General features: G+C 42.5%; 1 protein-coding gene across 1 annotated transcript; it reads right to left on the bottom strand.

Annotated features, from left to right (window-relative positions):
- Positions 1-10,437: 10,437 nt before the first annotated feature.
- LOC146969734 (uncharacterized) lies at positions 10,438-14,361 on the bottom strand. The gene is made up of 2 exons (XM_085804707.1): positions 14,231-14,361; positions 10,438-14,069 (listed from the first exon to the last, which is right to left on the bottom strand). Exons 1-2 carry the CDS (start codon positions 14,328-14,330, stop codon positions 10,453-10,455), a joined length of 3,717 nt encoding a protein of 1,238 aa, XP_085660833.1. The 5' UTR covers positions 14,331-14,361; the 3' UTR covers positions 10,438-10,452.
- Positions 14,362-22,893: the final 8,532 nt, after the last annotated feature.

Genomic DNA, 22,893 nt, shown 5'->3' on the forward strand with positions numbered 1-22,893 from the left:
ATGTCCTGCTGACACAGGGACTTGAGGACACACACACACACACACACACACACACACACACACACACACACACACACGGTCCTGGTTCCGGTACACTCCTGGCTCTTTTGGTCCTGGTCCCTGTTCCGGTTCTGGTGGTCTAGATTCTGGTCCTGGCCCCCCCACACCCCCGTTTACATGTCTCTGTATGTATCATATACTTGTGTCAGTGGAATTTATAATATAAGAAAAAGATACTAAACAAAACAAACCAAAAAAAAATATATATATATAACCTCAGTCAAACCTCTTTGCAGTTGCACCATTAATCCACTAGATGGCTCCAAAGTACACACATAAGCTCAGCATGAGGCTAAGGAGAGAAATCAATTCCAACTCTGCTACACAAACATATATTTCTAGTCTCAGGTGTCAAATGTTTAGTCAGGACAATGACTGTTTATGTTATGGATTAAAATGATATTTTTGCAGTGTCCCTGAGAATTAACCAACTAATTTCCTACAAATCAGGATAAATAGGAACTGACTGGATCTAGTTCCAGTGGAGGAGGGATACGGCTCTAGTGGTTTGTGTTGTGGAGGTGTGTTGGTTTCGTCTTCCTGCGGCTCCTCGTTTACCGTTTTTGTATTTTCTATTGTTTTTGTGTGTTAGCTACTCGTTTCTGGATCCTGACAGGGACAGAAGACTTTACAGTGAAGTGATCAATGATATTGATCAGTTGATATTAAAAAATAAAGCTTCATTTTTTTTTTTTTTTAATTTTAAAGATTGTTTACCTGATGAAGAGCTTTACATATATAACACTTTGAAACTCCCTTGGGTTAAATAATCAATACGTAGTTAAGTTTCTCATTGTCATAATTCAGATAATTGACCAAATTGTATTACCTTTTTCATTGCTTACTGCTTACTTATTTAATATATTTCAATATATTTAATTTTAATCACATAAGTCAGTGCAATATTTCTGAGATAAATCTGGCTGCAAACATGAAAGTGAAAATAAAGCCGTTAATCTTTATTGTGTTTTATCTTAATTTATGAGTCCATAGTCCTTTGAATCACGCTGATGTCCTGCTGACACAGGGACTTGAGGACACGCACACACACACACACACACACACACACACACACGCGCGCACACCTCTACACACACACACACACACACACACACACACACACACACCTCTACACACACACACGCACACACACGCACACACACACACACACGCGCACACCTCTACACACACACACACACACGCGCACACCTCTACACACACACACACACACACACACCTCTACACACACACACGCACACACACACGCACACGCGCACACCTCTACACACACACACACACACACACACACACACACACACACACACACACACACACACACACACCTCTACACACACACATACACAACCACACACACACACACACTGACCCCTGAGGCCTGTACGGCGAAGGAGGCTCAACATAGCCAGGCTTTGTGTTCATGATGCAGCTCAACAAAACCTCAAGTCCCGGTCCGAGTTAACACGGTACTAGGAAGCTGGATATCAACTTGGTTTGTTAAAGCTATGGTCTACGATTTGAAAGAGGACGAGAACATTTTGAAAAAAGCACCACCCCCCGCCCTCACACACACACACACACACACACACACTCCCACCCCACGGACCGGAGGGAGCTCACAACTACTATTGGTCAGTAAATGTTGATTTTCTTACTGACTCTGAATCAGTTTTAATGTGTGTGGTTCTGATGAAAACCCAGTGCATTTTCTCCTGTGTGACTGACCAGAGAAGCTAGGCTAACTGTAGCTGGTCCAGGACGGAGATAAAAACGGTTTAATAATAAACTCAGCGTAATGTCAGCAGAAAAACCTCAGGCTCATAGGATTTATATATAAATATGTAAATATAAATTATTGTATTTATACAAACAGCTAAACTTTCATTAGCTGCTCATGGTGTCATGTTGTAACAGTGAGTATTTGTTAGCATCTGTTAGCATCAGCTCAGCTCAAGCTGCTTTGGGTCGGTGCTCACACCAACAGGACTGGCACCAGGACCAGAACCAGGACAAGAACCAGGACCAGGCTGGTTCCGGTCCCGATCCCAGTTCCGGTAGGGTCCTGGTCCGAGTTCTGTTGGCCCTGGTCCGAGTCCTCTCTTTCTTTAACTTTTTTATTTCATTTTCATTTTCCCGATCCTCACTGTGGTTTGCAGTACGAACCTTGTCCCAATGCTGGCTCTGGTGGCCCCGATTCCTTTCCTGGTGGTTCTGGTCCTGGTCCCAGTTCTAATGGTCCTGATTCTGGTCCTGGTCCCAGCTCTGGTGCTCCTGGTTCCGGTACAGTCCTGGCGCTTTTGGTCCTGGTCCCTGTTCCGGTTCTGGTGGTCTAGATTCTGGTGGTTAAATACGGTAATCAATACGTAAATAAGTTTCTCATTGTCATAATTCAGATAATTGACCAAATTGTATTACCTTTTTCATTGCTTACTGCTTACTTATTTAATATATTTCAATATATTTAATTTGGTAACACTTTACTTGAAGGTACCGTCATAAGAGTGAGTAAGTGTCATTCGTTTTTGTAATGACAAGTTGACATTATTTTGGTTGTCTTGATTATGACACCTTGACATTAATCAAGGTGACATAACCAGAAGTTGTCTTTGTCATGACAACTTGACATTAAATTTGTTTGGGATGTCCTTATTATGACAACTTGACATTACTCAAAGTGACATTACCAGAAAAGGGCCTTGTCATGACAACTTGACATTAATGAAATATTTTCTGTTTAGTTGACATAATGATTATTAATCAGATGTGCAAGGTTACAGAACAAATCTAGCACTTAGTCATTGTTGTTTGACATGATGTGGACAGGATACCCAAAACTGACTGTCATGACACCATTATGACAGTGTAATGAAGAAATTCTCTGACCTCAAGTAAAGTGGTAGCATTTTTATTTGTCATTAACATATCATGAAGGATAAACTGACTGTCATGACACAATCATACAATGTAATGAAGATATTCTGTGACCTCAAGTAAAGTGGTAGCATTTTTATATGTCATTAAAGCAGAAGTAAGTGGTCCGGTCGTTTTCGCTAATGCTGCGTTCCAGGCAGGCTTTTGAAATCGTAAATTACAGCTTCAAGTCACAACTTACGACTTTGTAGCGTTTCAGGCAACCCACTCGTGTTTTTCCGACCTGTTTTACCGGTGAAAGTCACTATAACGGCCACTCGTAACTTCTGACCCGTGAACTCGCACCAGATCGAACTGGTACCACTTCACGGTCGGAAAAATCCGAGTTTCCTTGAACGCACCATAACAGTCCTCGTCCCTACGTCACCACATTCAGGCGCATCCCTTGGCTGCACACACAGCCCTGCATGCCGTTCTCTCTCCTCATTGGATAAAAACTGTAGGATACGATAAATGTTTTCTCCTGGGCTAGAGCAGAGGGACTGACAGACCCGTGTTTCAGACCAAACACTCTATGTAAGTGATTGCTGTCGGAAGATACAACTATTTAAGACTTATATTAACACAAATATATCACTTACTTCTGCTTTAACATATCATGAAGGGTAAACTGACTGTCATGACACAATCATGGGAAATGCTTTAGAAAATTCTGAGGAAGTATCTCATTTGAACCACCCCCCAGTGTCTATACCCTGATTAAGCCTTGTATTTCAGCTAAAAACTTTTTTTTTTAAATCAGAAATTTCTTGTTTGGTTGTTTACATAAAGATGAAGGGGTTTCTAGGGTGAAGTGTGCACACTTTTACCATAAATATCTGCTCCAGTTGTAGTCGCACTTCATTTCTGTTGTCTGGTCTTATTTGAATGGGAAAATATGAAGAGGTCTGGGTGACATCAGAATGAGCCAAAAACAGCTGTATTTGGATGGAGTGTATAACCATTATGACGTAGGCTATTGGTGAAAAAAAGTGAACCTGAGTAATTTTTCAGATGTTTTATTATCACGGATATGTCCAGGCGGAATTTGACATATCCGTGATAATAAAACATCTGAAAAATTACTCAGGTTCACTTTTTTTATTATCTACTTTAGCAGTTACTCATTAGATGTTACTTTACTTATTCTTAGATGGGCTACTATCCCATGATTCAATACTCTAGATTTACTCTAAATTCTAAATAATGTGTTTTTTTAAGTTTGTGAAAGTTTGTTCTTGTGCACTACATTCGCTGGGGGATAAGCCCCCCCGTCCTTAAAACCTAGTGACGCCCCTGGAAGTTAGTTTTAAGTTGGATATTTGACAGGCATTCGCTCCTTCTCAATAGGCTACATTAAAAATTCATAGAAAACATAAGATGTGTTCAAATGCAATAAAAACAAGTGTGTGTCATAGAGGAGGCATAGATCTTCTGACCTATTTGCTCTAAATCAACACAGGATGGTAGGGCTAATCCTGTCACTGGAAGTCACACCCTTTCCTGGAATTCTTTCTCTGCAAACTGAAACTGAAAGTAAAGTTTCTGCATTAGATCACTTGATCCAATAGTAAGAAAAATGCTGCCAATGACCGCTGTATATTGTAGGCTACAACACACTGGTTACAGTAGCCTATGTCTTCTTTTTGCTTTTATTGGCAGCATTAAATCTTTCACCTAGTGAGGAAGATGCCTATGAACTTTTACTTCAACATTACTGTACTTATAATCAGTCAACAATCAACTATATCTTGTAAACAAGAAGTCTTAGCAGAATAAACAATGCAATACATTCTCACAGTGATCAACAATATATAAACTCTTAGCCAGAAGTTAGAGCTCAACTCTGTACAGTAAACATCTCAGTGTTCTGTGTAACAATCAGTCAATGTTGAACAGAATCAACAGCATCACTCAAATGGTGAAACAATAATCTTACACACCATTTTCTTCAAATTCACTACACAGAGCACTGGGATGTTTGCTGTACAGAGTTGATTAAGAGCCTTAGTCAGAAGATAGTGCTTATAACTCTGTACAGAGGAGTGTTAAAGGGATAGTTCAACATTTTGGCAAATTGGCCCAATGCCATAATCCCTATAGTCATAGCAGTAGGGTTGTTATCTTTAATTGTCGGTGCAAGGTATTTTTAGAACGGCGGAACAGAGCCGTGAGCTGCTCAGAGCTACGCTATGGAGGCTCATGGGATTTCTGGGTTTTCCTAATCAAACTCATCAAATACACAATCGAACAACTCCAAGTTGTGACCTGCACATTCACCACGCTATCTGTCAAGTGCTCCTCTAGTGAGGTTTCCCCCACTTGAAAAGGGCAGCTTGCTTCAGAAGATTTCAACTGGACTTCACTCAGTGACCAGGAATCAATTCTTTCCTTTCTTTTGAAAAGTTGTCATGGCCTTAAGCAGGTGAAAAACCTTAAACATAAACACAAACACAAATAGATAAAGAAAAGATACCCCAATAAATCAGCATAACACAAGATCAAATAATTAATTTTAAACTTAATCTTAAACTACTAGAAATTAATCTTGAGAATATGTAGGAAGAAAAAACATATTTAAAGCACCCAAAATGAAAGACATTTTTATCACTCTCAATGATAATTTTAACCTTTAACCTTAGCAGCTTTAAACTCATATAACCACACACAATCCATACTTTTAGCTTTTTACCTTTTGAAGTCTTTTAAAATACATTACATTTTTAACTATTAAATATATGACATTTTAACATGATTTTTTAATAGACATTTTAACCTGAATTTGATACCATGATTTACTACTTTTAAATACACATATTTGAACTGCATGATTCACTAAATACTAAAATCCACACAAACAAAAGCCCACCGGCTCCTTTTTCCTTGTTTGAAACAAGCTTTTAGTCCTGTGTTACATTTCCATGTCCATTTCCATGTCTCCACACGTCCTCACCCACTGCTCACCATCCTCAGAGCCTTCTCCAACTCCTCTGATCACCTTCACCTAATCAGCTCCCCTGGGCTGGGAGTCACACCCAGACCTGGAGCACTCAGGCAGAGAGGGTGTGGCCTGCAGCTCAGCTCAACACAATCAATCAATCAATTAATCAATCAATCAATCAATCAATCAATCAATCAATCAATCAATCAACCAACCAACCAACCAACCAACCAACCAACCAACCAACCAATCAATCAATCAATCAATCAATCAATCAATCAATCAATCAATCAATCAATCAATCCCCAAGCGGCAATTTAAAAGGCATTAAGAGCAGCAGTAGGACAAACAAGACAGTTAAAAAATTCTAGCAGCTGTCAATTTCAAAAGTGCTCTGTGCATCACGTTAAAGTAGTATGTGCACTATACGCTATGAGATAATAACACAACGTTACCACACAGAGTTGTTTTAGAGGTAAATTCATGCAATACCGCTGATGTGCGTTGCCTTCAGGGACAGTTTTTCATCAAGCAGTCTCTGTATTTACCCCTAAAACAACTCAGAAGTCAGAGTTTCCTGTTTTAGTTTATTATCAGACACAAACAGCCCAGGTTTAGTCATGTTGTTTCATGTCTGTTCCTTTTGACATTTTTCAGCAGTTTACAGTAATGGCCAACAGGTGGCAGCGGCGCTAAGCGGTAGTTTTCTTCTTCTTTTTTTCACTTCTGATGCCGCTGCAAAGGGAGAAACAGCATCCAGTTATTTCTCTGTAAGAATGTAAGAAGAAAATGTGATATTAAAACTGTGGAAGGAGTTCAAGGAGTGTCTGAAACATTTATCTGTTGAAGGAGGTGAACTCAGGTGCCTTAAACCTCTTAACTGTTATTTGTATGTGTTTACATCTGAATGTTACAACACAGTTCTAGATAGCATCAGTGCTAATGTGCTAATCTGTTCCAGATCAGTGTTGAAGTAGCCTACATGGTTAAGACTTTCAAAGACAAACTTATATGTGATAAATGATTTTACCAGCTGAGTTTTGCTCTGTTTAGCTCAAATAATGTTGTTGTATGTTGGAGGCTGTGTTAGCAGCAGGCTGTTTTTTTTTTTTTTTTTTAATCCTTTTGAAGCTGCTGCAAAGGGAGAAACAACATCCAGTTTAAGGATTGTCTGAAACCTTTATCTGTTGAAATAGTCTGGGTGTGTGTTAACAGGAGGAGCAGTGTCCAGTTCACTGAAAAGGAACAAAGAGCGTGATCGGTGAACTGAGAGTTGGATTCAAGACTTCAGGCCTGAGTCAGTACTCCTACCAGTAAGAGCTGTCCATCAGATCTTAGATCCATGGGACCAGTGTTTGGCACGTTACTTACGTTAAAAAAATAATTAGTTATAGTTACATTCACCAAAATTTTACTACAAAGAGTTACTACATTATAAAAGTAACTAATTACCAGTTAAAGTAATGTAGTATAGTGCATTGTTGTCATAGAACAGATCTGTTTCCCAACAGTGTCTGTGTCTCAGTTGTGTCCTTCAGTGGTACTGAGCTCTGTGCTGCTCCCTCTCTGTTCTCTCATTTACTCTGAGCTTGGTTTTGTCAGCTTATGACATATGACATAATATTGCATTCTTATTTAGGCTTTAGTGATTACTACAATGCATGGATCCCTGACTGACACATGAGCAAAGAGAGAAGGCACTGTAGTTTTCCTGCTGTGCAGCCTTTCTATTTCTATTTCTACCATTTAATAGAAACTCCAACTTTCATTGCACATTGAACCAGTCTGATTATAACTTCATTGATAAGTTTCCAAACCAAGCTGAAATTCCATAACGTAAAATGCACAATAGAATACCATTAGTACCCTCTGTTCAACCCCAAACACCCTGAATCGTTGCAAAAAGTAGAGACGTTGCTGTATCCTGTAGTAAACATTGTTGTCTGCACATTTAGTTTCGTTTAACTGCACAATATAGTGTTGTGTATATTTGTTTGGCAAGATCTGAAATAAAGATGTTGAGATTGACTGTCTTTTAAGGGTTTTATTCTTTGCAAATGCAGGAATGCAGGAATGGAACAAAATTACATTAAAGTGAAATTCCGGCGTAAGTGTAAAGCATGGTCAAACACACCGTAACACCGAGTTAGACCCCCCCCTCGAGAGATCAATTTGCCCGACCGCTACATTCACGAGATCCACCAACTTCAGCAAATACCGCAATATCGCCACACACGGCGCTGTCCGGATCCACTGTCTGACCGCAACCAAAACGCCACCATTTGCCCAAAATAATGCTCAGAACTGCACCAAATGTCATCAATAGTACACACAGGGTCCCAGCACGTAGTACGAGTTGTCAAACATCTGCTAGCTTTGCCTGTTTTCTTTAGCAAGGAGATGCAACTCAACTCACCTACTTCTCCTCCGGGAGCCGCTCGTTGGTGAGGAAGCCCTGACGAGTCGATCACCGAGTGCACCGGAGTTCCGCAGCTCTTAAAAATGCTCATTTGCGCCTATATCGTGGCCAGCACTCGATAATAATAGTTATAAAGTGATATGCAAGATAAAAAAAAAAAAAACTCTGATTGTATTTCCATGAGGTAATTGTTGATTGAGCTGCGGAACTCCGGTGCACTCGGTGATCGACTCGTCAGGGCTTCCTCACCAACGAGCGGCTCCCGGAGGAGAAGTAGGTGAGTTGAGTTGCATCTCCTTGCTAAAGAAAACAGGCAAAGCTAGCAGATGTTTGACAACTCGTACTACGTGCTGGGACCCTGTGTGTACTATTGATGACATTTGGTGCAGTTCTGAGCATTATTTTGGGCAAATGGTGGCGTTTTGGTTGCGGTCAGACAGTGGATCCGGAGAGCGCCGTGTGTGGCGATATTGCGGTATTTGCTGAAGTTGGTGGATCTCGTGAATGTAGCGGTCGGGCAAATTGATCTCTCGAGGGGGGGGTCTAACTCGGTGTTACGGTGTGTTTGACCATGGTTTACACTTACGCCGGAATTTCACTTTAAACAGAGGCTTTTTGTAGAGTGTGTCACACACCCCTACAAGTGAATTTTATCTTGCTGAAACAAATTCCAATGTTCACCAAGGTCAGCTACAGGCGTCAGAAACAGAATCAGGCGATGTTATGTGAAAACATGCACAAGATGTATCTCTCTATTGTATCAGACAGAGAGCACAAAGAAATAGAAATCAATAAACGTACACTAAAATGTTTCAATTACACTCCTCCCTTTTGATCATCACAAAATGTATATACATCATTACACAAACATCTGATGTAGAAATTCACTAAATTATTCAATCTAAGTCATCACAGTCGTGAAATGAGAAAAGCATTGGCTGTTTTTGTGGAACATAGACATTCCTAGGTTATCTAGCAAGCTGAGAGGAGGAGACGGAATAGGCCATTACAGTAATACAATGGATTCATACAAATACATACTATATACCAGTGGCTCCCAAACATTTGTTTTACATCAAGGACCCCTTAATTGACATACATAAAACCACGGATCCCCCTTGGTCAAAAATTTTAAACGAACACCAGAAATACACATACTTGTTTAGTCAATGTATGTTCAAATTAGGGCCAATGGAGTGGATTTTTGGAAATGTAGAGAAAGTTCTGGGGGGAAAAGTGGTAAAAATTCTCAAAAAAAGTAAAAAAAAAAAATTCTAGAAAAAAGTGGTAAGATTAAAAAAAAAAAAAAATCTAGAATAATGCGTTAAAATTTCGCAAAAGACTTTTTAAAAAACTAAAATTCTAGAAAAAAGTAGTAAAATTTCAAGAAAAGGTTGGGGACCCCCTTCAACCCTCTCAAGGACCTCTGGGGGTCCCCAGACTTTGAGAACCACTGCTATATACAATACAACAATATACATACAATAATATTACATAAAAACAATGAAAATAGTAAAGTAAAACATTGTACAGGAGAGGTGGGGGGCAAAAGATAGTAATTTACACAGAAAATGAAAGATCTTTCATTTTGTATGTATTTTTCATTTTTCATTTTTTTAATGTTTTTTTTTTTCATCTGTAAAGATTAACAGATGCTGCCCTGGTACCAGAACACTAATCATTCAAATATCATCAAGAGAGAGAGATTAAAGTTTCTGTTACAGTGAAGTGATGAAGTCTTTAACATCAAACTCAAACATTAAACCAGATTTCAAGTCAGGATTTATCGAGTCAGTGGTTTAATTACAGCACAGAGACTGTGCAGCCTGAACAGATCAACTTATCAATACATCTGACCAATCAGATGGGAAAGTAGAAACATGCAGGAAACAGTACGATTTACCACACAAATCTAAATAGGAACAAAAAGGTGAAATTAAAATATAAAATCACATTGTGTCTTCTCTCATTAGCAGGAATCACTATCATGTTGGTACATAGAAACTAAAACGACTGCTCATCCACCACAGTCACACTGATGAACTGTTTTTACTGGAGGTTGTTTCACAGGTTCTGGTGTCAGAAGGTTTTAGAGTTGTTTAAATTAACTGCGTGGATTGTTGAATATCCCTTTCATATGGGACTTCATCTTCTTAAACATTGACTTCTCTTTTCCAGTTAGATCCACTCCCTCTGCCACCTTCTTCAGAAGAACTGCTCGCTCTCTGACACTGTGTAGCTCTTTGACACGCTGCTTAAATCCAGGTTTGGCCTCACGTTGCTCTGTCTGTATCAGGAGATCAATGTAATCTGGAGTAGACAACGGATCTGGACAGAGTGCGATCTCTCTCAGACGTTTCAGGCATTGCTTTGATCTGTCCATCATTTCTACGACTATCTTCTGCACCTGCTCATATTCTACTTCCAGCTGTTTAATGATTTTCTCTTTGTTCATCTTCTCTCCCCGTGCCTCCTCATATTTCTTCTTCAGGTCCTGATACGTCTTCTTCACTGTTACACGTCTTCTTTGAAATTGATATCGCGCGTTGAAGTGGTCACTCCACACACACTTTTCTGGACAAACTGTACAGCGTCCTTTTTTCATTACCTTACAATATTGTTTATCCTCATCACTTTTTCTGCGACAAGGACTATGGCAGGTGGTGTTGCAAGTGAGGCAGTTGGTGACAATGGTTTTTGGTGGAAGATTAACCTTTGCCGTAGTTACCTCCACTGCGTCATATTCAAAGTCCTTGTTCTCATCAATGTGGGTCTCATGGTTTTTGAGTGCAGCTTTTGTCACGTCTATTTCCTCCAGTTTTGACAAACTCATTTGTATAATTGGCTGCACACCTTCAATTGTCGCCTCAAGTTGTTCACGCTCTTGGAGAACCTCCTTGGTCAGTGTCAGACTCTGGGGCTGCATGGTGGATAGATGAGTGAAGAATGTCTTCATGCTGACTTTCCCCATTTTCCAGAACATGTGATCAAATTCGTCCTCGTCAGCCTTAGCTCCTGTTTTTTTGGCAAAAAGCACAGAGTTGTTGAATTTGAAATTGAGAACAGTGCCATCAGGGTTTGTAGCACATGGGATCTTAGCTTCTTTGATGGCCTCCAGGACTGGAGGTGATTTACCATCAGCAAACGTGACCAGAGCAACAATGTTACTGGCAATGTCCTTCCCAAAAATGGAGAGGATGGCATCAAAGATGTATTTCTGTGTGTGTGTCAGACGAGCTAAAGCCGACTGAACTACAAAACACACTGCATCAATGCTGTCAATTCCACCTTTGGCAGAGAAAAACTCTCTGATTGTGTTTGTGATTTTTTTGTCCTGTGTGATTCCTCTTGTGTCTCCAAACCCTGGAGTGTCGATGATTGTGAGGGAGTATGGAACTTGGAAACCATCTCTGTGGTTGATCTGATAGGCTGTCACCTCTGAGGTCTGACTGCACGCTTGTGATTCTTGAGTTTCTTCACCTATCAGTTTAGATCTGTAGTTGTCCTCCCAGTCGACTCCTAGGATGTAGTTGATCATGCTGTTGATCAGGGTGGTCTTTCCAGATCCAGTGGCTCCAACAACCATGATGGTTTTGTTTGATGGGTTTTGGGCAGGTGTCCTTCCAAAAACCTTTTTGTTGAACTGACCATCTCCTGCTGGATTCAGATTTAACAGATAGACAGGTGGATCACCTGGGAGGAGAGTGAAGTCTGTGTTATCCAGTGGTTCTTTCTGAATCTTGAGCTCTTCTCCAAGCTCACTCAGTCCAACACCAACGTCTGTGCACATCCTGATGGAGTAGACCGTGTTGTGTTTAAGGTTCTTCAGAGTGAAAGTGTACACCTCCTCCCTGGTGTCTGTGCTCATCCACTGACTGCTGTTCTCCTCCTTGAACTCAATGATGTACCTTCTTACATCACACTTTACGACAGATGGGGCGCTCCATGTCAGAGTGATTGAGTTTGCTTTCACTTCGGTGTCTTTTACCTGAGTTGGTGGACCAGCTGCCGTGAGGGTCACAGCTGTGCAGATGTTGCTGCTGAAAGTGTAGCTGAGTTTGCCCACAGCTGTGACTCTGATCTCATACTCAGTGTTTGGTCTGAGTCCTGACAGAGTCACTTCCTCCTGGTTCTTCTTCAGTGGTTCAGATTCCCACTGAGGGTTTCCTTCCTGTTTGATTCTGTGTTCTACTCTGTACTCTACAGATCCAGGATCTGGTTCAGGTGCTGCTCTAACTGTTATTGTGTCATGTGAACCAGCAGCAGCTGTTGGGGTGGCAGGTTTTAATGGAGGAACAAAGTGGACTGGTTCATCTGATCCTCCTTCATATATGTAAATACACGCCCCAGGATGACATCCATCATATTTTGCTGCAGATATTAATCTGGTGTCATCACTGCTGTTCACCTTCTTCAGTTCTTTGAACAGTTGTAGTTGTCTCCTCATAGTCTGTCTGGTATCAGTGGTGAGCCAGTCTGAGTCTCTGGTGGTTAGATCAGAGGATTCTCCAGCTGTGTCCATCATTCCTGCTGGTTTCAGGTGATTGGACAGTTTGACCAGGAAGCTATCAGGCTGCTCTACTGAGGTAAATGAAAAGCACACAACATTTCTGACGTTAAAATCAAAGAAGAGGTCATCCAGCTCATCATCTATTTTCACATCTAATTCCCCTAGCGGCTTAAGGCAGGACTTCAGTGTGTCTGATTCCTTCCCCTTGGTTTTTAGCCACTGATCCAGGTCTTTACTGTTGAATGGTGACTTCTCATGTGCCTTGAGGATCTCCTCCAGGGCACTTTCCTCTTTCCCACCTCCTCGGATTGAAGGAAGCACTGACCCGAGCTTATGCATGAAGTCCAGCTTGTAATGTTTGCACATCTGCATCAAATCCTGAACCTTCTTTTCCATGGCAGGAAATGTTGCAGCTGCTGTGTCTCTCAGTAGGTCTCTGCATCTCATCTCTGTCTTGTTCAAACTCTCTATTGTTTCTGAAGAGTTTCTGATGAGAGCACTGCTGATGTCTCTTAGGAGTCTTGCTGCTCTTGAATCCAGCTTCACCAGAGGGTAGAGCCACACCCTGAGAGGAACAGCATGTTCTCCATCCTCTCCCAGCATCTTAGGAAGGTCTCTGTAAACACTCACAGCATCAATGAAGGACGTTGGGTTGGAAGGTAACTTGAAGTCTCCATGAAATGTGCAGCTAAATTTTTCAACTGCTGCTTTCTCTTCTTCGTTTATGTTAAAAGACACTTCAGAGTTTACTGTGAGATATTTCAGTTTATTGAACATGACTTTCGCCTCCCCCTCCACTTGTTTCTTATCTTCCTCTGATGATGATTCTCTGTCAAACACAAAGTAAGCACCAGCTCCATACAAGATGGCTGTGACCACATGAGTGGCAGTGTCGTCCTCAAACACATTAGGATGAGCCACCTGTCCAAGACCCAGGTGAGCCATCGTTAATGATTCAAACCTTGTTGTTGTTTTGTACTGAAGAGTCATGCGGGCTTGTTTGTCAGATCTCTTTTTGTCTTTGAAGTATTTTGCTGATCCCTCCACTTCTACCAGTCCTCCCAAGATGCTCAACTTTAGAGAGCCAGAGATTTTTAATAAATTTGACTTCTCTTCAATTGAATCTGATGTGGTGACATTGAAGTCAGTGTTATTTTGATGTTGTACATTTGTATTTTTTTTCAGCTTATCTGGATCCCACAGAGTTACACCTGTTGACACATTAATGACACATTGTTAACTCGACAAACACTACAAAAAATAAAATGTCTGTGATCTAAATGACACATAAACCAGGTTTGTCACAATCGTTTTGAAGCTGTGTATTTATTCATTCATTAAATGAGGCTCTGAACTCATCATCAGGTCCTACCTGGAACAAGAAGGTCCCTCCTGCAGTCATACAGCATGCCAAGCTGGAATGGTCTTCCCAGGGCTGCAGTCTCTATGGTCTCATTACCAGCTGAGGCCATGATGTTGGTGAGTTTCAACTGGAAACAAACACACAAACTATAATCATCAGTAACTGTAAATAATTCAATTATCCTACAGTACTTCAGACAGAGAACGTTATTAATACATAAAGAGAAAACTCCCCCCCTTAATTCTCTCCCTACTGATGCACCGCCGTAGGACTACACTCCTGGCTGTGTAGTCATGTGACACCGCCCCAGCCAGTCCGCTAATTGGAAGAACCAGGGAGGAAAACTCAAACACCGGGCTGTAATCTCTGTTATAACCATGATCAAACAGGTTTTCACAGTTGTCTGTGCCGCGGTGATCAGCTCCAGTTCATTGGTGAGAAAGATGCTCGGTAGAGCCGGTGTGTGTGGGGGGCTCGTTCTAGCCTCGCATGTATGCTGGCTCGGCAGCCCCACTTCTGCTTCCTTTCTCTTCACCGCCTCCTGCGTTGCTGGTCCGGTATAGTGATCCACTCAGACCCCGCCGGTCGGATAATCTGCAGTGAGAAATGTCCCTCACGGAAGTCCCAGGTGAGGTCTAATTCACCACACAGTATACAAATTCATAGTAGGTCAATGCGAGAGGAGTTACTGCTGCCAAAATTAAACAAATTGACAGACGAACAAACAACCACAGGGAGAGCAGAGCCACTGCATACATGCACGCTGTCATCTTGCCCTCAGATGCCATCTTCAACAAGGAGGCCAGAAAGCTCGGCCTTATGACCAGCTGAGCCAAGACCGAACATAGGCGACAGCCCTGACCCACCATCCTTTCAGTTTGATAACACCTCGGTCCTTTTTGTCCCAGCCTTCAAATACCTCGGATCACAGTATCCAACATTGGCATTGACATTTTACCCGCCTACCCCCAGAACACCCGACACATGCCATCCTGGACTTTGACCCCCACCAGGCTGGCTGGAGATGCACCAGAGGCGCCCCCGCACCCGCTGGATTGACACCGTGGCCAAGGACCTAATGGCCCTTAATGTGCCCCTGGAAGAAGCCCGACACCTTGCTGAGGACAGACCAGGCTGGAGAAGATTGGTCAATCTGGTTGGCTCTATGTGTAACGGAGGGTCCGGGTGCACTCACTCACCCATGAAGGACGTGCAAACCTGACTGCTAAGCGGTCATTGACCTCTTGGCACAACGGTTTGCCTGGGGCAGTCCGTATCGAAACACAACGCAGAGGGCCAGATTAAGATCGGCTACATATGCGCCACCTGCAAGAAGATTAAAGTAAAGTAAGTGTCTTTGATTAGATTTTTGTTTCTCTGTCTTCACCTGGCGTCTCACGGCTGAAAACCAACCTATGTTATGTAACGTTTTCCACCACTCCATTTATTGATTTTTCGCCGGCTTCGCTGTAAACAAATGCACATGGGCGAGAGGAGCGTAACCAAAACAGCAGAAAAGCGAGCAGACTTGAATAGTTCCCCTTTAAGGATCATTTTTAGAGCAGCTGAATAAAAGTAGGAAACACCGGGTCCAGTCCGTCCTTACAGCCACTAACAACAACATCTGTCCATTCAGTGTTCAGAGACTCAGAGTTAAAAAGTAAACCTGTAGAGGCTGACTGTGCTGCACACAGAAAATCTACAGAAAACAATAATGAATCACAGCCATAAGCACAATCAATAATGGAATTGGTATCAATAAATCTATTATCAATATTTTACAGGTGACTACTACTGTTAAGAAATATGTTAACTGACATTCGACACTGAAACGAGTGGAACCAACAGCTCAGTGAGTTTGGGTACTTACCAGAGATGAGGGTCAGAAAAAGTGTTCTGTCTCTGTTCTACAGCTCCTTATAGGCACACACACATATATATATATATATATGTGCATGTACACACACACAATCACGTAGACATACACAGCAAGTCACATCATTTCCCCCAAATTACTCTGCGAACCTGAAGTGAAAGTAACGTTTCTGTTTAATGTTCCCTGTAGGACCAGTCCAGTCCTAAATGAGTCACCATCATGTCTGTATTTTAACTACAATCTGGTTTTATTGATTATGTTCAATCCAAACCCTTCATCAGTGATAAAGTTTTATCATGTTGTGTTCAAGAACAGAAATGATACCCCACCCCCACCCGCCAGATGTTAGTGGTCTGTGATAACTGAAGAATCACGTAGAGGAAACACTGATCCTGAAACTGACTGAGCTCTCGTCTGTGTGACTTCCTGATGAACACAGAACTAACAGTCACTGTGGGTATTAATCTCAGGACAAAGGTCACGTTCATGTTCAGACATTGTTCACGTTAACTTCACCACAGTCAATCCTTTAGCTGATATAACGTGACTTAGACACGACGAGCTGACCTAGTGCAGAACCCACTGCTGACCTACACACTCTTCTTCTGGACACTGTCAGCAAACTAATGCTGAACACAGGAAACAACAGAATCTGACAGGTCAGACATTTCACTGTAACACTAGACACTGGTTGTGAACTATGGAGTCAAAGGTAATTTCAACAGAATGAACATTAATCATGTTTATACCATGGTCTGGGTGAAAACTCAGTTCTGGTTGGCTGCAGGGTATCCGTTCTTTAGCGCATCATGACCACTGGCCGTTCACATCGAGCGTTTTTTGCACACGCATTTCCAATATTTGTATGTAGCTGCACATAGGGGTGGGCGATATGGCAAAAATATCATATCACGATTTCGATTTTATCACAATCTTAAATTGAAAAAAGAAAAACAGACAACTTAGGCCAAACAACCTTTCTCAACAGGTTTTATTTTAAATAGTCGCAGTTTTGCCTGCATGTGCAAATAAGGTAAAGTTTAAGGTAAACAACAACAACATTCTTATAAAGTGCACTCTTGCAACAGTAGTAACAGAAAGTTAAATATCAATCAAAGACATTACTAACAGTCATTTAAACAGGATTTATATATCAAATAGCTTATCGAAAAGCTAAAATACAAGACTAAAGTGACTGTGGTTATCTCTTTTAGTGCAACAAAAATTATCAAACTGCAATGTGTATAACCTGAATATTAAAGATCCTGCAGTTTTAGAACATACTGCTGTTAACATATCTTCTTAGAGTTTTTATCTCCTTCTAAAAAGGAGAAATCATTACAGATTCCTATCACAGATTTTTAGCCAGGAAAACCATTTTGTCAACTTTATCTGGCTTGAGAGTAGCCCTTTGGCAAGTTACTATGTTGCCACCTGTGCTGAAGACTTGTTCTCAGGGAGCACTTGTTGCTGGAATGCACAGATACTTTTGAGCTAGTTGGCTCACTCGTGGAAAGTTTCCTTCATGGCGTTTCCACCATTCGAGAGGATCCGTCTCACTGTCTGCATTTGGTGTGGAAAGATAAGCCCCATCTATTGCCTCTCTTAGAGATGGGAGGGAAGCTGATGTGCCAGCTGCAGATACAGCACCTGAGATTTTTAAAAAGCTGGCTAATGTTTTCTTCTTTGCTTTCTTTGGTGGTGCTTGTTCTGCTGCCTCAGGACTCTGTGATGTGGACGGAAGCGGTTGCTGTGCTTGTACATTCAACATGGACTCCAGCTCAGACACAGCTCTGGCTTGTACTTCCTCTTTCTTGTCACTGTCAATGTACTGGGTTTTGAACCTCGGATCCAGAAGCGAAGCCATGTCCAGCAGGGCATCAGTGCTGGGATCCTGGTACTTTTCAGTGAGGTAGTTGAGGATAGTAGACTTGATTGTGTTTGTTAGCTCACTGTCATCATCACTGAGTTTAAGGAGGTCGACTTTCAGTAGGTGCAGGACTGGCTTGACATATGAGAAGCTCACATAGTCCTCCCCTGAAAGTGCATCAGTAAAATCTCTCAGTGGACCAAGGGCCTTCTTAACACACTCCATTACATCAAGATCTTGCCATAATGGAACCAAGTGCCTTGTCTTCTTGTCGGCCTTCAGGACTTGTGAAATGGCCTTTTCTTGGTCCAACACTCTCTCTATCATGGCAAGTCTGGAACCCCATCTAGTTGGCGACTCTGTTATGAGCTTTTGTTGAGGTAGTTTAAGTTCTGTTTGTGCTTGACTCAAATCCCTCTTCTTCTTCAACAATATGTGGATATTCCAACAAGAAGGGGACACATCTTGGATTTATGCTACGGGAACATCACCGATGCCTTCCGTGCCCGGTCATATCCACCGCCCGGACTTGCTGACCACAACGTCATCTGTTTACTTCCGCTGTACAGACAAGAGCTGAAACGTCACAAACCACAGTGCCACAGCGCCCCCCAACGGTCGGAGGACGCCATCATCCAACTACAAGGCTCCCTGGCCTGCACCGACTGAGACACATTTGATGGGGATCTGGATAACAGGGTTTCTGTCATCACAGACTACATCAAATTCTGCATAGGCACCACAATCCCATCGAAAACAATAAGGATATATCCCAATTCCAAACCCTGGATTACTCCTCAAATTAAACAGAGCATGAAGGAAAACCACAAATCCTTCAGGCAAAAGGATTGGGCCAGCCTCAAGGCAACAAACAGGAAGATAAGGAACAAGGTTTTCAAAGCCAAACTGGACTATAAAAACAAACTTGAAACAGAATTCAGCAATATGAACACCAAGCAAGCTTTTCAGAAGGTGAAAATCCTGACAGGATGTGAATCCAAATCCACATGCACAGTCAGTGATCCAGAAACCTTCACCAAAGAGCTGAACACATTCTTCACCCGTCACGACAACCAGGACTTCTCATCTGATTGTCTGGTCTTGCTGAGAGCCCTCCACCACCAGACCCTGAAGAACCGGACCCTTTCACAGAGGAGGAGGTACGGCGCCAGCTGAGCCGTTGCAAGCCCGGCAAAGCTCCAGGGCCTGATGGCATCTCAGCCAGGGTGCTTAAGACCTGTGCCATGGAGCTCTCTTCAATACTGCACTCACTTTTTTGCCAATCTTACCTGATTGCTACAATACCCATACTAAAACCGCCACCATAATCCCAGTACCAAAAAAAGCCAGACCCACAGAACCTAACCACTACCGTCCCATAGCCTTAACATCCATCATCATGAAATGCCTGAAGAGACTGCTGCTGAACATCATTCTCCCACTCGTCACCCCACACCTGGACTCCCTCCAATTTGCCTACAAGGCAAAAAGAGGCACAGAGGATGCTGTGGCCTGCCTGCTGCACCTCCTCCTCCAGCACCTGGACTCCCCAGGCAATTTCGCCAGGATCCTTTTCGTGGACTTCAGCTCCGCCTTCGACTCCCTACAGAAACACCTGCTGATCCGGAAGCTACACCACTTCAACACCCCCCCCCCCCATCTGATCCACCTCACTCACAACTTCCTGACCGACAGACTGCAAGCAGTAAGGGTGGACTCAACCACATCCCCTGTACTCACCATCAACACCGGGGTCCCACAGGGATGTGTGTTGAGCCCTTTCCTGTACATTCTTTACACTAATGACTGCCTTAGCATTTCACCCACCACATCATATCTCAAATACTCTGACGACACAGCTATCCTTGCACTTCTCTCAGACAACCAATCCACTCTGGGCTATCACAACACAGTCACCCATTTCACCAAATTGTGCGCAGACAACCATCTCCAAATTAATGTCAATAAAACGGAAAAGGAATTACTGTTCAGCCCCCCCTCACCCCAGCACCCCACCATCATAAACACCCAAACAGTCGAGACAGTGGACACATTCAAATACTTGGGAATAACTCCTCACCTTTGATCAGCACACCACGGACATCCAAAAAAGAAGCCAACAAAGACTGTCAGCCATCCGCAAACTTAAAGGACTATACGTTGCACCTCACCTCCTGTTGTTACTCTATCAAAGCATTATTCAACCCATCCTTACAGAACTAAATGAAAAATCCATCAACCGCCTAGCAAACTTCATAGTCCAAGACACCACCCACCCACTGCACCAATACATCACCCCACTTCCCTCAGGACAAAGATACACAACCCTCAAATTCAGGAGGGCTCGCCTGGGAAAAAGCCTGATCCCTGCAGCTATAGCGGCCCTGAACAGCAGGCCCCGCTGATCTGTCTGTCCAATATTGATCTGTCTGTCTGCTGTTTCACTGTGTCGTCATGTACTGTATGTTGTCACTGGTGGTGTGCATGTTGTTGTGTATATCATTGTCTGTCTTGTGACTTATGTCCTTCATTGTGCAGTCTGTGAAGAGAAATTTTCCCATGGGGGACAAATAAACTTAATCTAATCTTCCAGCTGAAGGAGAATGCACTCACCACTTTCTTGCAGACAGATGTCATGCGAACAACTCGAGGATCTTTGGCACTTTTTTCTAAAAGAAGAAGAGCAAGATATATTATTAACCAGATGTAATGATACAATTAGGCTAAACAAAATCAGCAAAAAGTACATTTTAATCTGTGATGTTAATTTATTGTTAATATTATATGTTTTGTTATGTGGTTATTCTAATGCTATATTTGTTCATAAAGTAAATAAATAAAAACATTTCAATAAAATGTTTTTTTTTTTAAATCACAGACTAATGTAATACAGTACTTTGTTCTGTGTCCCTAGTTTATTCTTAAGTTATGCAGCAAATCATCATTAATAAGGTGCTTGTTTTAACCTATCGCTTTTTCTTTTTAAAAAAATCTAGATTTGTTAAGCATCAAGCCCCATCTTTGCATTTTTTATTTGAAGTTCACCCACCAATGGCGAGGTGCAGTCTATGCCCAAAGCAGGGCAGACGAGTCCAGTTCCAGGGCCTTCACCATGTTAGTCCCACTGTCTGTCTTCATGCAGGTCATGTTATTCTCTTTGAGTCCCCAGCATTGAAGAGCGTCTCTCAGCCCTTGCGCTATGAGCTCCCCCGTGTGATCCTCTGGGAAGTATGTTGTTTGCAGAGCTTCCAGTCATCAATATAACGAATAGTCAGGCTCAAATAAGGCTCTGAAGTGCGGCTGGACCACAGATCACTCCTTGTTGCGAAAAACTGGACCTTCTGAACCTTACGTTCAATCTTTTCTCGGCATTCAGAGTAAAGACGTGGCATGGCAGTATTGGAAAAGTACTTTCTGCTGGGCAGCTTGTACCGCGGGTCAGCCTCTTTGAGCAGGCATTTGAACCCCTCGTTTTCCACCATCTTGAACGGTACCATATCTTTGGCCAGATAAAACGTAACTGCGTCAGTTACCTCTTTCCACCGCTTGCTCGTCTTTTCATACGGGGTGCCTTTACCAAATGCCTGTATCAATGTTGTTTGTTTCGGTCTTACGCTAGTTTTTTTTTTAAGTATATATTTTTTGGCGTTTTTGCCTTTATTTGATAGCACAGTGAGACAGACAGGAAAGGGGGAGGCAGAGAGAGGGGGAATGACATGCAGGAAAGGTCTGCCCGACGTGGGACTCGAACCGGGGACGCCTGCGTTGAGGACTGTAGCCTCTACATGGGGTGGCCATCTTAACCACTGCGCCACGCACCGCCCCCGGTCTTACGCTAGTTGCTGCCGCTGGCTGCGGTGCCGCCGCCGGGCCCCTCGCTGCTTGTCTCTCTGCATATTGTTTTGGATGTTTTCTCTTGAGGTGATTAAACAAGTTTGTTGTGTTGCCACCTGACGTCCGAACCGTTTCTGTGCAAACTTTGCATATTACATTTGCTTGTGCTGTATCCGTTGCGGAAAAGCCAAACCAATTCCATATGATGGAAGTGGAATTTTTTAGGGCTGCAACAACTAATCGATAAAATCGATAAAAATCGATTATTAAATTCGTTGGCAACGAATTTGATTATCGATTCGTTGGGTAGCGATTAATTTGGCCCAGAGCCAGGGAAAAAAAGAAAATATTTCTTATCTTTACCCGTGCCCAAAACAGTCAGCAGCAGCAGTCATCCAGCTCCAATAATCCACTAATATTATTTCCGTTCACATCGCGTTCCTGGCGGCCAGCCTGTTCATTCATTTGCATCATGTAAAAAAAAAAAAGACGTGTTTTTAGCGGCGGCAACAGCCGTGTTTCTGATCAACCGGACCTGTGTTGTCCGGTTCCACCGCGTTGTTTACTCCCGGTCCAACGTTACTCCCACACGGACACGGTCCGCGCGGCTCGGACGCGGTGTGTCACGGACATGGTCACGGACTGTCTGGACCTCTGGACCGGTGGTCTGGACCTGGTACCAGCAGCAGAGAGGCTTCACTGTCTCCTCTGTCAGCCTCTCCTGTCAGGACACTGAAGCTAAAGCTAAAGCTAACGTTAGCTAAAACTTTTTTCTTTTTTTTCACACAATGCAAATGAATGAAGCAGCTGGCCGCGAGGAACGCGATGCAAACGGGAATAATATGGATTATTAAACTGTTGGAGTTTGATGACTACTGCTGCTGACTGATTTGGACACCTGGAGTAAAGGTAAGAAATATTTCTTTGAGGTTTGATCAGCTGATCTGCTCAGAGCTCGGTGTGTGGAGGACTCAGATTAGAGATTTGATCATCATTTACCCGTTTTATTTTATGGTGATGGGCGCTTACAGTTAATACCGATGTTTACATCAGATCGCTGCTGTGTGTGTGTGTGTGTAACGTTGTGGGTGT

This window comes from Trachurus japonicus, chromosome 17 (assembly GCF_045865225.1).
Source record: "Trachurus japonicus isolate A0001 chromosome 17, Traja_1.0".
NCBI classification, from domain to species: domain Eukaryota; kingdom Metazoa; phylum Chordata; class Actinopteri; order Carangiformes; family Carangidae; genus Trachurus; species Trachurus japonicus.

Coding starts and splice junctions, on each gene's coding strand:
- LOC146969734 (XM_085804707.1), bottom strand. CDS start 14,330: ATGGCCTCAGCTGGTAATGAGACCATAGAGACTGCAGCCCTGGGAAGA. Junction 14,070..14,230: donor GAGGGACCTTCTTGTTCCAG/GTAGGACCTGAT, acceptor ATGTGTCAACAG/GTGTAACTCTGTGGGATCCA.